Consider the following 16,195-nt stretch of genomic DNA (forward strand, 5'->3'; position numbering starts at 1 on the left):
CGTACTAGGAGGGTGATCGAGCGGACCTTCGGCCTCCTGAAGGCCAGGTTTAGGTGCCTCCATATGACAGGTGGATCCCTAATGTACTCACCAAAGAAGGTGTGCCAGATTATCGTGGCCTGCTGTATGCTTCACAACCTGGCTTTGCGATGCCAGGTGCCTTTTCTGCAGGAGGATGGTCCAGATGGTGGTGTTGTAGCAGCTGTGGAGCCTGTAGAGAGTGAAGAGGAGGAAGGCGAAGAGGACGACATAGACAACAGGAACACAGTAATACAGCAGTATTTTCAATGACACACAGGTAAGAATCCACACCGGCATATTACATTTACTTAAAGACTACTACCTCTCTACTGTCTGACCTTTTCCCCCAGTGTATGGTAACTGAGTTGTGACTTTCCATTCCGATTTCAGAGATGTGAGCCCCACTGCGTGACATCTGCTTTGTTTCCCCATGGACTACAGCTGTGTGACAGTGGTATGTTGGCATCACAATGTAAATGAACATTTTGCCACGGTTATGTCTAATACATTTGTTCAAAATTACAGCCAGACTCCAGATTGTTTTGTGCAATAAGTGTGTTTATTAAGGTGCTCTAAATTGGTAAGTGTTTGCCATTCGGTGAGGGGTGATGGTGGAGGAATGTCCATGGCAGAGTCCAGATTATCAGTCTCACAGGTGCATTGTCCAAATGCCTGTGGAAAGTGGAGCAGGGGCAGTTTAAGGTTGGACAGGGTGACAATGTGGGACAGTGGGATGACAATCAGGGAGGTATCCTTTCCTGGTGGGGGTCTTGGCATCTTACTCTGTCTTCTTCCTGGATCTCAGGGCCCGCTTGCGGGGTGGTTCTCCTTCTGCAGGGGGTGGGGTTCTGGTGGCCTCTTGGTCTTGTGTCGGGGCCTCCTGTCCACTAGCGCCGGCGGAAGTGGTAGGCTGTTCTTGGTCCATGCTAGTGACAGGGGCCCTTTGTGGTGCCACAGTGTCCCGCAATGTGGTGACTACCTGATTCAGAGCCACTACGATGGTGCCCATGGCGGAACTGATGTTTCTTAGTTCCTCCCTGAACCCCATATACTGTTCCTCCTGCAGAAGCTGGATCTCCTGAAACCTGGCCAGGACCATCGCCATCGTCTCCTGGGAGTGGTGGTATGCTCCCATGATGGAGGATAGGGCCTCGTGGAGAGTGGGTTCCCTGGGCCTGTCCCCCCCTGTCGCACAGCAACCCTCCCAGTTCCCCTGTTTCCCTGTGCCTCTGTCCCCTGGACCGTGTGCCCACTACCACTGCCCCAGGTCCCTGTTGTTGTTGGGGTGGTGGGTTAACCTGGGTGCCCTGTAGTGGTTGACACACCGCTGCTTGACGTGTCCTGGGGACAGAGGTATGGGCCCGCTGGGTGGGTGCTGTGCTGGTGTTCCCAGAGGAGGGTAGGTCTGCTGTGGCCTGTGGCTGTCTGAGGGAAACCGACTGTCCCGAGGTCCCCGATGGGCCGGGCTGGTCATCCAGATCTAGGGAGACAGAGCTGCTGTCATCAATGTGGGCCTCTTCTGGGGGTTGGAGTGGACATTTGTGGACCCTCCTGCGCGGTGACGTGGCGTTCGGGTCCTGCAGGGGTATAAAAGTATGGTTATTGCTTCTGTGTGTGCCATAGCGTGCAATGGGTGAGTGCCCGTGTACCCCAGTGCTGGCATTCCCTTGTGGGGGCTGTTGTGACGGTGGTTTTGGGGGGGGATGGGTATGTGCAGTGGCCATCCTTAGGTGATGGGTGTCCATGGTTTGTGGTCGCATGCAGGGCTTGTTGTTGGGATGGGTGGGTTGTGATGGTGAGACATTTGCAAGGAGGAGGTGTGATGGGGTGGGGGTGAGGGTGGGGTTATGAGTTGGCATGCTGGTGGGTGGGAGGGATGAAGTAGTTAAGATTTGACTTACCAGAGTCCATTCCTCCGCCTACTCCTGCGAGGCCCTCAGGATGCAGGATCGCCAAGACCTGCTCCTCCCATGTTGTAAATTCTGGGGGAGGAGGTGGGGGTCCGCCGCCAGTCCGCTGCACCGCGATGTTGTGCCTGGATACCATGGAACGCACCTTCCCCCGTAGGTCGTTCCACCGCTTCCTGATGTCGTCCCGATTTCTTGGGTGCTGTCCCACAGCGTTGACCCTGTCCACTATTCTGCTCCATAGCTCCATCTTCCTTGCAATGGTGGTGTGCTGCACCTGTGTCCCGAAGAGCTGTGGCTCTACCCGTACAATCTCCTCCACCATGACCCTGAGTTCAGCCTCAGAAAACCTGGGGTGTCTTTGCGGTGCCATGGGATGGTGTGGGTGATGTGTGGGGTGGATTGTGTGGTGTTAAGTGTGATGATGTCTATTGGTGTGTTGTTTGAAGTGCGTGGTAATATTGCTGGGTGACAGTGAATTGCGCGTCTGGGTGCTCGGATCTCTTTTCTCTGTGCGTGTTCACGAATCTCTAGGAGTGGGGGTGATGTGGGTGTGTGTTTTATATTTAATTGGGTGTGTGGGAGTGTTGTTTGTATGTGTATCAGGTGTGTGTATTTTGAATTGTCCAATGTGGCTGTGTTTTGGAGATTTGTGTGTATTTTGACCGCGGCGGTGTGTACCGCCAATGGAATAACGCAGTTGAAAGACCGCCGCGTGGATTCGTGGGTCGTAATGGCATGGGCGTATTTCTGTTGGCGTGACGGTGGAGGTTTGGTCATCGCCAGTTTCTCGCTGGCCTTCGGTGTGGCGGACTTTTGTGGATGTCGGTATTTTGGCGGTTTGCCTGTTGTGGGTCAGAATGACCGTGGCGGTTTACCGCGGCCGCGGCGGTGTTATGGCGGTCTTCTGCACGGCGGTAAGCGCCTTTTACCGCCAAGGTTGGATTGACCGCCAAAGTGTCTTAAGTCTTTTGAAAGCAAACAAATTCTCTTTCAAGCACAAAGTACCTGGTTTGCATGAAAAATCTCTGAAAAGGGCCGCAGAGGAGGAGATGCGCGGAAACAAAGTGGTGTGCGTCGATTTCCCAGGCCGCACACAGCAATGCGTCGTTTAGTTTCAACGCAGGGATGGCTGTGCGTTGATTTCAGGTGCTCGGTCGTAAATCCTCTTCGGTTTGTGGGGCTCTCAGACGCCCCGGGAATGGTGCGTGGATTTCCTGCGCTGCCAGGACGAAGTCACAGGAGCTGCGTCAATCCGGTGGGCGCTGCGTTGAACTTTCTACTGCACGGCAGGTGCTGCGTCGATTTCTCTCTGGAAGTTGGGCTGCGTCATTACGGCTCGGCTATGCGTCGATCTTCTCATTGCGAAGTCGGGCTACATCGGTCAGGTTCAGCGTGCAGTGAAATTTTCACCGCAGTCCAGTCTGTGCGTCATTTCTGGCAGGCTGTGCGTAAAATTTCACCGTACAAGGAGTCCTTCTTGAAGAGATAAAGTCTTTTTGGTCCTGAGACTTCAGGGAACAGGAGGCAAGCTATATCCAAGCACTTGGATAGCACTTCTTCACCTCAGCCAGAGAGCAGCAAGTCAGCAGGGCAACAGCAAGGCAGCAGACTTTCATAGATTAGGTGAATCCTTTGGGCAGCCAGGCAGTTCTTTTTGGACGGATGCAGGTTCTGGTTAAAAGTTTCTTCTCCAGGAAGTGTCTGAGTTGGAAGGGGCAGAGGCCCTGTTTATATACCCAAATGTGCCTTTGAAGTGGGGGAGACTTCAAAGAGTGACTTAGAAGTGCACCAGGTCCCCTTTCAGTTCAATCCTGTCAGCCAGGGTCCCAGTATGGGGTATGGCAGTGCTTTGTTTGAGAGCAGGCCCTCCACCCTCCCAGACAAGGAAGATCCATTCAAAATGCAGATGTATGCAAGTGAGGCTGAGTATTCTGTGTTTGGGGGGGTGTCTGAGTGAATGCCCAAGGAGCTGTCAACTAAACCTAGTCAGACATGGATTGTAAGGCACAGAAAGATTTAAGTGCAGAGAAATGCTCACTTTCTAAAAGTGGAATTTCTAAAATAGTAATATTAAATCCAACTTCACCAGTCAGCAGGATTTTATGTCACCATTCTGGCCATACTAAATATGACCTTCCTACTCCTTTCGGATCAGCAGCTACCACTCAAACAATGTATGAGGGCAGCCCCAATGTTAGCCTATGAAGGGAGCAGGCCTCACAGCAGTGTAAAAACTAATTTAGGAGTTTTACACTACCAGGACATGTAAACTACATGGGTACATGTCCTGCCTTTTGCCTACACAGCACCCTTCCCTATGGGTAACCTAGGGCATACCTTAGGGGTGTCTTATATGTAGAAAAGGGGAGTTGTAGGCTTGGCAAGTACTTTTAAATGCCAAGTCGAATTGACAGTGAAACTGCACTCACAGGCCTTGCAGTGGCAGGCCTGAGACAAGGTTAAGGGGCTACTTGGGTGGGTGGCACAATCAGTGCTGCAGGCCCACTAGCATCATTTAATCTACAGGCCCTGGGCACACACAGTTCACTCTACTAGGGACTTATAAGTAAATTAAATAGTCCAATTGGGTATGATCCAATGTTACCATGCTTAAAGGGAGAGAGCATATGCACGTTAGCACTGGTTAGCAGTGGTAAATTGTGCAGAGTCTAAAAACCAGCAAAACAGTGTCCAAAAAGTGGAGGGAGGTAGGCAAAAAGTTAGGGGTGACCACCCTAAGGCTGTCAAGTCTAACAATGGACAACAACATATGTTGGTCACTGAAGGAAGTTAGAATAGCATCCCATTGAATAAGCAGCATTTGAGTGTGTGAGTTGCAATTACAGGAGCACATGGGTTGGTTTCATAAAGGTTATCTGGCACTCGGAAATCGATTTAACAACCTCATGGAAATGCATGAACAAATTCTACTCCAGGGTGGGTTTTGGAGTGGGCAGTTCAGAGTAGTGATTCCCTGGAGTCTTCTCCATTACCAACAAAATTTATTACTTATGTACTGCTACCCTGAAAACACAAATTTGCCTCTGTCAAATCAAGATAAATACCTTTACGGGGTGGAAATAGGATGGAAAACACCTGATGATTGAAGGATCCAGGGGAAAGGGTTTCTCAGTAAAGAAAAATATATTTCCCTTCCAGAAAAAAAGTGAAAATGGTGCAATTACGCATGTGTGACAGCATTTCCTTACGCACAACTGAGCACTATGTATAATGAGATCTATGGAAAGCCCTATTCATAAAGGAACTTAGGAATACTCCAGGTTTTTCCAGGAGTACGCCTAGAAACCGGCAACTGTTGCAAGCTTCCAGTACTATAGGAATTTAGGAAACCTTTGTGATTCGTGATATGTGCAAAACTGCACTCACAAGAGGGTGTAAATCCATTTTCCAGTTTCTCCCCATGTTGTGTCCACTTGTTCGCCCCCTCCCTAGTTATCTTTCCTTTTCCCATTTATTTGGCAGCACAATCAGGACCCAGCTCCTCAGCCTTACTTACGTCACAAGTACATCCTTTGTTGTAGGCTCCCTCAACACCCTTCTTCTGCTTATGTAACAGCTCATCCCAGGAAACACTGTAGCTGCAACTGCTCACAGAGATGTTACCTTGGTTGTTGGAAGCTGCTCATGGACAGTGGAGAAAGGAAGACATTTCCATTAGTATTTGTTAACGTAGTCTCTTGTACTACAGAGAGTCATCACAAGAACCTTCAATTGCATCAATACATCTTAGATTCAAGGTGGAATTAGGGAGATTAAGAAAACCTCCAATGAAACACTACAATACATTGATTACACTGGTTAGAACTAGTCTCCCCCATTATAGAGGAAGCAAAGACTTTTCCTGCAATGTGTACGGATGGACATCTAAATTCATAATGGCAACTTCTAAAAGTCCTGGTGGGACTGCCTGGGATTGCTGGTTAACAACTATGATAGAGACAATTGCACGACGGGTGCCTACAAAGTAACTACACAACCTCCAGTGATAACCAATAATCCCATAAAATCTGACTATGTAAATTGGCACTATGAAAGAGCAGATTACACTCAGCAGTCATCCAGGCAATGACCACACCACACAAACAACACCACAATGTATTTTAAAAACAATCCAGTTCACAGCAGGTAAATACAATCAGGATAATGCAGCCCACCACTTGTCCTTTCTGTCTTTAAACTCACTGATGCTCTCCAGCTTTATCCATGGGTCTTGTACAACTATGACTGATTCGAAACCATAAGTAATTTCTTTAGTTAGGTAATGAGTGTCAGACCAACCCTTATAACCTTCTCAGTAATACAGATCTTTTGTGCTTCCTGTCACCTTTCCATGGCCACAAGTATCCCTGTACTATGGGTAAGAGTGCTTCCCTGATTCTTCCTTCTACGGTTAATTCTTGACAACTCAGAGCGCCTGTGCAGAGTGGCGCTGGTTCCCTTTGAACGGGAGGGTGTCTCAGGTTCCTTGAAGGTAGCTCTGAGTCCAGCCATGCCTGTAGATTGTTTGCTTGGCAATAATCTGAAGGATTCCTCTTGGAAGGAGGTGGAACACAAGTCACACTTGGAGATGTTACAATGTATTTCCAACTTGTAGAATTCCTTCAGGGTTGAAGAGTGCATATATTATTTGGTCCAGAAACATTTTAAGCCATGGTCTCTAGTAATGGCCTAGTGTAAACATTCAAGGCATATCACAAGAGGGGTTTAACCAAATCTTTGCGGTATCAACAATGGTAGAAAATATGTGCATGATTGAATGAGGTCTGTCTTTGAAATAAATGTGCAGACTTCTTCACATAGCTCTACCAAAGTACGAATATTGGAGCTGATACACTTTGGATTGGCAAGTTCATTGGCCTTCTTGAAGGCATCTTAGAAAGATTGTGGGCCAAGAAAAGAGAAATCACAAAATATTGCATTCTTTCACATAAAACATCCTGTGCTGTAGGACCTATGTCGACATCAGTTTGCTTGCTTACAATTCACCTTGAGTGGCAAGAGGTCAGTGCTAAATCAAACTCCAAATGCATATTTGAGGGGGGGATTAATGGGTTCTGAACATCAGAGACTCCTCTCAGTTAGAAAAGTCCTTAGAAGGTGTGCTACAATCAGAACAGAATGTGTGAGGTAGGACAAGGACTTGGTTAAAATTGTCTTTAATCGTTTGCCCATCATCTCATATGAATATGAGCTTCCAAGGAGGATGAATTGGTGGGAACATTGTAGGAAAGCCACAGACAGAAAAATAATCAACCCATAATGTAAGTGAGATAATAATATAGCTGATGTAAGCCAAGACAGTGCAGTCGGTGTGAATATGGTCCAGAAAGTGCCATATCAGTGAAACAAACTAGGAATTTCAAGGTGGTTTGGAAGGTCTGTACATACATCAAAACCACTGAGCAAGACAAAGACAGTTGAAAGATAACTTAAAAAGTAATGATGCAATGGGGCCAATAACAGAAAAGTTGAAGCTGGATGTCGTGTTTGGTGGATGATATACCAAGCAGAAAGAAATGGTGAGATATGCAGAAGAGGTTGATATAGGCAGAAATGTGGGCTTGATTGAATGCAGTAGTTTGAACATCAGAAACTGATCGTTGAGGTATACTGATAAAGGCTAAACCTCCCCCCTTGGGCAACGTGCAACCTACTTGTGAGATTAGAAATTGATTGGCGAAAGGGATTGATGAAGGCCAAGTCACTTCCCTGGTGCAAAGCTCACTCTACTTGTAAGACGGCATCTCCTGCCCTGACGGTTATGGAGGGTAGACAAGAAACTGAAATATCAAAGAGCCAGGTTTCTTTAAGGAAAATATCTCTGCAGTAATCCACAAACAAATCATAAACCTTGACTTTATATTCACTTCAAGAATGAGCATTTAACCATGCATAGCTTAGAAAGTAATAGAAGAAAAGTTGGCATGATTTCCTCGGTGAGGTGAGGTATGACCCACAGGGTTATAGATATACAAGGGACTAGTTTCAGAAGGGAACAATAATATACCTATTGGTAGATTATTGGTACTAGAAGACAAAAATTCCCTTTAAGAGGTATGAGCATAATTGCAGGGATCTAGGAAAAATTAGCAACATAGCCTTATGTGCATCAGTAGCAGAGGGCATACAGTAGTGTTAAATAAGGCGTAGGTGAGGTTGGCATTACCAAGGCAAGGGACATGCCTATGAGGCAAAGAAAATGAAGCTCTCTGGGAAATAAAATAAAAAGCAACCTGGCAAATCCTGGCATCAGTGACAAGGAACCTTGTTCTGCAGGTGGAATGCAAAGTATATGCAAAGTATATATAATCTGAACCCTTACTGGCATAAATAAACACAAATTGTGGCATGTTCAGAAAGATAAACAAGCATTGCCAAAGCAAATAGGTAATTTGGCAATTTTTGTTTTGTTTTGTGTTGTCTTGGTTTTTGAAAAGTGTTATTGTTTGAGATGCTACTGTGTGTTTGTCAATCTAAAAAAGAAAACAATAACTAAAGACAAAAATGTTTTTAGTCTAAAAAAAGCACACATTACCATAGTAGTCCCTGGCACTGAAGGGAACTTCTTTGTGTGTAGATGTGTTGATTGTGAAAGAGCAGCATGCTGTGACTCCTAGTAAAGTCATGCAATGGCTGAAATGGGCTGATGCATTGCAGCTTGATGCATACTTCAGTGGGTTGGAGAAAGATGTGAATAATGGATGAAGAGTGGCTTACGACTACTAGAAGTAACTATCTCATACACATACATTTATAAAATAAAAAGATCTTGGCTACCTGAGATTTAAAAAAGCCAAACATTCTGCAATTGGCTGCCAGGCTCTTAAATTTAAAAAAGAAGGAAAGGAAAGGCAGGAAAGAAAAAAGGAAAAGAGGAAAAAACGAATGAATGATATAAGAAAGTGAGAAAGAATGATAGAGGAAAGAAAAGGGAAAGAAAAAAAGAAAGAAAATTGAGTAGTAGGAAAGAAGTCAAGAAAGAAAGAAAGTAAGAAAGAAAAAGAAAGAAGATAAAAGGAAGAAAGGAAACATGGGAATAAAGAAAGCAAGAGAGAGAGAAAGCAAGAAAGAAGGAAGCAAAATACAAAGAAGGAATTGCTGCAAGTTAAACACACTAAAGTCTGAATTCCTCCTTGACAAAGTTTATTAAAGAATTATTGGTGAAATTGATTTCCGAATAAATGTATTCTGAAGAACTTATGAATTCACATATATAATAATAAAGCTTCCGTTTGTTTGCTGCATGCATAGTAAAAAGAGGATAAAGTAATAACAGTTTTAAATGGAGACAATCTTACCTAAGGCCTGCTTTCCACTCAAGCTCTAAACCCAAAGGCAACACTAAATTATTCAGTAACAACAAAAACACTGAAGCAGAAGGGAACTATTTTCGGTGGCGGCTCCTCCTTATGGGCAGAGGAGCATCACCCCCCATCCGTCAGCAATGTTTATTATCATTTTCTTTAAAAGGGGCAGGGCCACGGGGTGACGTTCACTGAAGGGGAGTGCTCAGCATCTCGGGCTGGCCAATCACACATGTGCTGTAGGTTGTCTCCAACCCGGCAACTGTGTTGCCGGGCTGGAGAGAGCCTGCACAAGCTCCCCAGTCTGCCTGGGAGTGCCCTGGCTGGGCGCTCCCAGACGATCCTGATGCTGCTTTGGGCAGCGTCAGGATTGGCGGCCGAAGGGTAGGCTGGGAGCCTGTGCCTGCAGCAGCGACGAGGGACAGAGGAGCGTGGCGCGGGACCGTGCCAAAGAGGTAACTGTCTTTTTTTTAATTTTTTATTTAATGTAATTTAGTTTTTCAGCTGGTCCCCTTCCACCCCCCGAGCACCTCCTCCCCGCCCCATCCCTTTCGTGGCCCTGCAAACCTCCACTGACTATTTTGCGTGTGAGGTGCTTCTTGTGAAAGAGCAAAATAGAGTCACTCAAAGTGAAGTTAACCAATGGCTGAAGAAGGCTAACCTTTAATGGAAATGAGCAGAGCTGTGTTCTAAACATTCTTTGCTGAAAAAGTACCAGTTAAAAACACATTTTTGGTCACATGATCTAGGTTTTGTTTAACCTAAACCACCTTCTTCATTTGAAAGCTCTGAAGAAGACACCACATGTGTGGTGTGGAGCTGTATGTCTAGATGCTGAGTAGTCTGTGGTTAAAGCATAGTCAGCTCAGCGAGTACTGTTTTCCACTAGTGTCCAAGTGACTTAGGTATCATTTCACTCAAGGTGAATATTCGGATAAACCCCCTTGGAAATTGATGATACTTTCATAGGTTAAGATCTCACAGTAACCATAATCAGGAATTTTAGGGTCAGATTTATGAAAGGTGACACTGCACCCAGTGCAGCACCACTTTTCTTGTGCCCCTTAGCGCCCCCCTAACGCCACCATGTGTGTGCCGTATTTAAAATACGGTGCACCATGGCTGTAGTCCGGGGTACCAGCATCATCATTTTTTACGCTAGTCTGGCCCTTTGCAGGATTAGCGTCAAAGCACCTAGAGTCCCACTGAAAACGATGGGAGCCTCCCTTTAATGCCTGCTCTTAGCAGGCGTTAAAAATGCCAATACAAATGGCACAAAAAATCTCTTAGATTTATTTGCACCATTTGTTTGGCCCCCAACGCACAAGAATGCCCTCCTTGCATACATTATGCCTGGCAGAGGCATAAAGTGGCACAAGGGGTTACAAAGTGGCGCAGTGCAAGCATCGCACCACATTGTGAATATGGAGTGGTATTTTTGGCCTTCCGAAGCCACATTAGAATCAAAAAACCGATGCTAATGTGGCGTTGGAATGGGTCTTAAATCTGGGACGTAGTATCCAGTTAACCTTATGTCTTCTATATGTAATAGGTCTATGTTTATGTGTAAATAAAGCAGAAGAGGTCAAAATAGGTACACATTAAAAACACCGTCTGGAGCCAAGATTTAATAACTATAGCACTTACGCCGGAGGGTGCTATGAATCAAAACAGCATTGCAAGTGTACAAGCAATATTATTATGTTGGCCAAAGATCACAAGTTATTGTCAATCTCAGAAGACTTCTGGTCTCAGTTCTTTACTAAGGACAATGTTACATAAAAACTGCATATGCTAGGCAGAGTGTTACAATTGTATCAAGTGAGTTATGTCAAGTCTGTCCCCTTTTCGCAAGTGTTCTTGTCTCAAGGGGGTGGAAGCTGTGTCACCTGTGCCAAGGCACCTGAGAATTTGCAAAATCCTAGAAAAAACTCTAAAATCAACGCATAAAGTGAGCTGGGATTACTAACCAACAAGAATTAGTATTTTTGCAAGACGTGAAGGCACAGATATGGTCTTCTGTTTGTTGTTCAGGCTTAGTAAACTTGCTTTAAGATTAGAGAGGGAGAGATCTGTAGATAAGGAGTTTATCTTTTATGTTTTTTTAGTTTGTCCTAGCAATGTCAAATCCTGACACATTTCTTTACTAAGAAAAGAAGTATACAGGCTTTTCACAATATTAAAACTCAGTGCTGGGTTTTTGATGAGTGTACATAATAGCATTAGCACAAAGATGTACCTCTCCTTCTTGGTGGCATACAGAATTTTCTTGTCTAATTAATAAAAGGAAGACCACTTGTAGTGCTTACACCCTCCAGTGCAGACGACAAATTTGCAGCTAAGAGTCCTGGGGCCAGATGTAGCAAAAAGCAAAATTGCGACTTGCAATTTGCGAGTCCATCCGACTCACAAATTGCAAGTCGCAATTTGCTATGCAGTACGGTGTCTCAGACACCGACTGCAACTCGCTATGGGGTCGCAATGACCCACCTCATGAATATTCATGAGGTGGGTCGCAAATTGCGGCCCCATAGCGAGTATAGGCACTCGCTAACATGGAGGCCTGCTGACATCAGCAGACCTCCATGTTCGTGACCTGCTTTTAAATAAAGCAGTTTTTTTTTTTTTAAGTGTAGCCCGTTTTCCTTACTGGAAAACGAGCTGCACTTTAAAAAAAAACGAAACCTTTAGTTTCGGTATTTTTTCAGGGCAGGGAGTGGTCCCTTGGACCACTCCCTGCCCTGAAAAAATATTTTTGGGTCCAGTCACAAACTGGAAGGGGTCCCATGGGGACCCCTTCCAATTTGCGAGTGGGTTACCATCCACTTGAAGTGGATGGTAACTGCGATGCCATTTGCGACCGCTTACGCGGTCGCAAATGGTATTGCATCCCACAGCGACTCGCAAATAGGAAGGGAACACCCCTTCCTATTTGCGAGTCAGAAATGCATATTGCGAGTCGGTAACGACTCGCAATATGCATTTCTGCATGGCAAACCCACGTTTGCGACTCGCAAACGGCGATTTTCGCCGTTTGCGACTCGCAAACGGGTTGCTACATCTGGCCCCTGGTGTCTCTAGTTCACGCTTATCTTTGAGCTTTGTTGTTTTAAGTGTTTTGAAACATTCTTGAAAATGTGCACTGTGTAACATATCCAATATGGTCATCACAAACCAAGTTGTGTTTCACATGAGAGTGTGTGCCAAGGAGAATTTGGGGTAAGGGGTTCACATAATGCATATATAGACTTGGAGGAAGTTGGGTAGGGATGTTCAAGTGGTGTATGTGAAAAATTAGAGGATGTAGGGCAGGGACTTACATAGTGCATGCACATATTTGTAAGTGGAGAGGGGATCAAGCAGTGCACGTACTGATATCAGGGTGCCTGTATATGGGACTCAGAGAAACAGTATCACGTAAATGCCCAATATCCCTCACTTGAACTGCATAAAGCTGTTTTCTCCACAAAAACCCTAGAGGTACCTTACCTGTGCTCAAATAACCCTTGTGGAAGTCGATGGAAGGGTGAAAGTATTCACACTCGAAGTGCATAAAGCTTTCTTCTCCACCACTATCTTCAGATGTGGCTTACCTGTGATCAAGTAATCCTTGTGGAAGTTGGTGGAAAGGTGAACATATTCACAGTCAGTTCCAGACTTTGTGCAGATGGAATTCAATGACTTCAGTGCCACGTTGCCTTTCAGTACCTAGCATAAGAAGTGAAGAATAATGTGGATCATGAAAAGCCATCAATATGAATTAAGCTATTGCCTCTTGAGCTCAGAGCAGAAATGACCTGTGAGCATTCTAAAGTCCCTCTCTTTTACTAGGGTCATGGGGCAAGTTAAACAAGTGAAGATTCATTTAGAAAAAAGATAATGTGTGTTAGACCAAGTGAAGATACCTTGAGAAAAAAGGCAATGTGTAGTAAATCACAGATGACCGATCAAGAATACTTCATGTGGTTGAGGTTATAAATGGCAGATCATTTTTAAATGGCAATAAATCATGAATTATAAAGACCTCCAGCTCCATCTAATCAGTCCTCTCTTCACAAAGTAAAAGAAAAGGGAATTTTTATCCCCTTTTTTACAAATTTCTTTTCTTACCCTGCACGCCTACACTGCCAAATCTTTCCAGCTATTTGAGGTCCCTGTGGGTAGAACATACCTGAGGGTGTGCAGTAAATACAAAAGATCAATACGTTGCCATTGGTGGAGTACTGATCACATTCCCACTTCTTTGGCCTGCAGATGTACCTGGTGATGACGCAAGTGCATACATTCTGTACAATATTACTGGAGGAAGCCAGTGATATTTTGAAAACTTGTTAAAAAAGAGGACATTTTCCATTAAAAATACCTAGCTAACATTTATTGTCCAGTTTTGCCATTCCTTCCCCAGGACTTGGAAACACCATGACTAACTGCTCCAATGTTTACACTAAGGGCCACATTTAATGAAAGTGGTGCTGCACCCAGTGCAGTGCCAAATTTCATGCACCGCTTGGTGCCCCCCTAACTCCACCATGTGTGCGCGGTACCTAAGATAAGGTGCACCATGGAGGTAGTTAGGGAACTGGTGTCAAAATGTTTGACGCTAGCTCAGAACTTTGTAGGAATAGCGTCAAACATTTTGACGCTAACTCTGCAAAGCCCATTGAGGCCCATTGTAACCTATGGAAGCCCCCTGTAACGCCGGCTCTGAGCAGGCGTAAAAAGTGCTGAAAAAAATGAAGCAAAGTAATCCATTTTTTCAGCTCCTTAATGGGGGAACACCTCCTTTGTATACATTGTGCCTGGCGCAGGCATTAGGTAGCGCAAACGCCATTTTGGCCTCGTTGGGTCACATTAGCGTGAAACAAAATGATCCTTATGTGGCGCAAGGAAGTACTAGTGGCTCTTAAATCTGCCCCTTGAGTGGATAATTAGACCCTGATTACAGTTTAAAGACGGAAGTCTACTAACCAATGCACCGTGAAGAAAACCTCAATCAACGTGATGCAGGAAAATTTGACAAAATCAGAGATGATCAGGTATAAAGCTAAGGTTTTTCCACCAAACTGGCTTTCCCACATTAGCAGTAGGTAAAATCTCTAAATGAAATTCCGACATCAAATGTATACAATAGAAAAGAGGTGATGCATTTGTAGTGCCCTCATGTAAACTAGTTGTGTGTCAGAATATTGTTATCAGGAATACCATCTGACATGTTGTGTGTGCTTCAAAGTGTGTGTTAGACTTGGCATCCTTGGCGTTGTCTCCCCTAACTTTGTCCCTCTGTTTCCCAGGGTGTTGATGTGTGCTGGACTCTGTTTTTGCTGTTTTTGATACTCTTGGCACTTTACCAGTGCTACCCAGTGCTAATGTGCAAGTGCTCCTATGTAAAATATATGTATAATTGGCTTTCCATGATTGCCATATTTGATTTACTAGTAAGTCCCTAATAGAGTGCACTAGAGGTGCCCAGGGCCTGTAAATCAAATGCTACCAGTGGGCCTGCAGCACTAGTTGTGCCACCCACATTTTCAAGTCTACCCACTTGTCAGGCCTAAACCTTCCCTTTTTATACATGTAAGGCACCCCTAAGGTAGGCCCTAGGTAGCCTCATGGGCAGGGTGCAGTGAATGTTAAAGGTGGGACATGTACTGATTTGTTTTACATGTCCTGACAGTGAAATACTGCCAAATCCGGCTTTCACTGTTGCAAGGCTTATCTCTCTCATAGGTTAACATGGGGGCTGCCTTTAAATATTATTGAAGCACAGATTCCCTTTGGGAGCAGATAGACATGTGAAGTTTGGGGTCTCTGAACTCACAATTTAAAATACATATTTTAGTGAAGTTGGTTTTCAGATTAATGCCACTTTTAGAAAGTAGGCATTTTCTTGCTTAAACCGTCATGTGACTCTGCCTGTTCGTGGATTCTGTCTGGGTCAGTTTGACAGTTGGGCTATTGACACCTCTAGACAGTGACACAAAGGGAGCTGGGGAGTAGCCTGCATATCCTGATAGGCCATCTGGGCTGAGGGAAGGAGTGGTCACTTAAACCTGAAAGGGCTGTACCTGCCCTCACACAATGCAGTCTCCAACCCCCTGGTGTGTGCCTGGGGCCTGGCCTGGGCACGGCAGGATCTTAAAAACAAGAGAGACTTTTCTTTGAAGTTTGCCTGCTTCAAAGGCAGAAAAGAGCATAAAAAGAGAACCCAAAACCCCTGAAAATTAGATCACTTCTGGATTCAAGAGGAACCTCTGCCAAAGAGAAGAGCTCAATAGCTGAGGAAAAGTGCTGCCCCTGCCTGTGACTGTGTTTGTTGAGCTATCCTGCAGTTGCTGCTTCTGCCTGTTAAAGGGGGCAAAGACTGGACTTTGATGTGCATTCCTGCTGGGAGAAAAATCTCCAAGGGCTTGAACTGAGCTTATCGCCTTCTGTTGAAGTCTCAGGGCCATCAAAGACTTCCCCTGCCAGCATCTGGACTCTCTGTTGAGACTCCTGCCCTGCCAAGTGGTGCCCTATTCAGTCCCTGGGCCCTTGAGAGGTGAAGCTGGCAACCAAGAACTGAAAATCCACGCAAAGACCACCGTGCAGGGAAATTTTTAATGCAACTTCCGTGTCGCGGCTGATAAACAATGCGCCACGGGCTTCGTGGCTGAAATCAACCCTCCATCTGCATGACAGCTGGAAGATCGCTGCAACGTGGCTTGAGAAATGAGGTGCAATACTCACTAACGGAGGCTGATAACGACACAAACCTCACGTAGTGCAGTTTTCCTACATCCTGCGACTGGATTTCGACCCAACATTTCGGGGCATGAAAGATCGACGCAAAGCCTGCCCGGACCCGAGGTGCCCATCCGGATATCGATGCATCGCCCTCTTGTGAGGGAGAAAAATGCTGCACAACCTCACTTGCAAGTAAGGAATTGACGCATCCCTGAC

The 16,195-nt window shown here is 45.4% G+C and overlaps 1 protein-coding gene across 2 annotated transcripts in view; it reads right to left on the reverse strand.

The window, feature by feature from the left end:
• Positions 1 to 16,195, reverse strand: part of LOC138261026 (metalloproteinase inhibitor 1-like) — a 51,590-nt gene that overhangs the window by 13,175 nt on the left and 22,220 nt on the right. For both annotated transcript variants that reach the window (XM_069209637.1, XM_069209638.1), the window contains exons 4-5: positions 12,850 to 12,964; positions 5,449 to 5,570 (exon numbers count right to left, since the gene is read on the reverse strand). In XM_069209637.1, coding sequence (XP_069065738.1) covers positions 5,449 to 5,570; positions 12,850 to 12,964 — 237 coding nt within the window. The remainder of the gene's footprint in view (positions 1 to 5,448; positions 5,571 to 12,849; positions 12,965 to 16,195) is intronic.

This window comes from Pleurodeles waltl, chromosome 10 (assembly GCF_031143425.1).
Source record: "Pleurodeles waltl isolate 20211129_DDA chromosome 10, aPleWal1.hap1.20221129, whole genome shotgun sequence".
In the NCBI taxonomy this organism is placed as follows: domain Eukaryota; kingdom Metazoa; phylum Chordata; class Amphibia; order Caudata; family Salamandridae; genus Pleurodeles; species Pleurodeles waltl.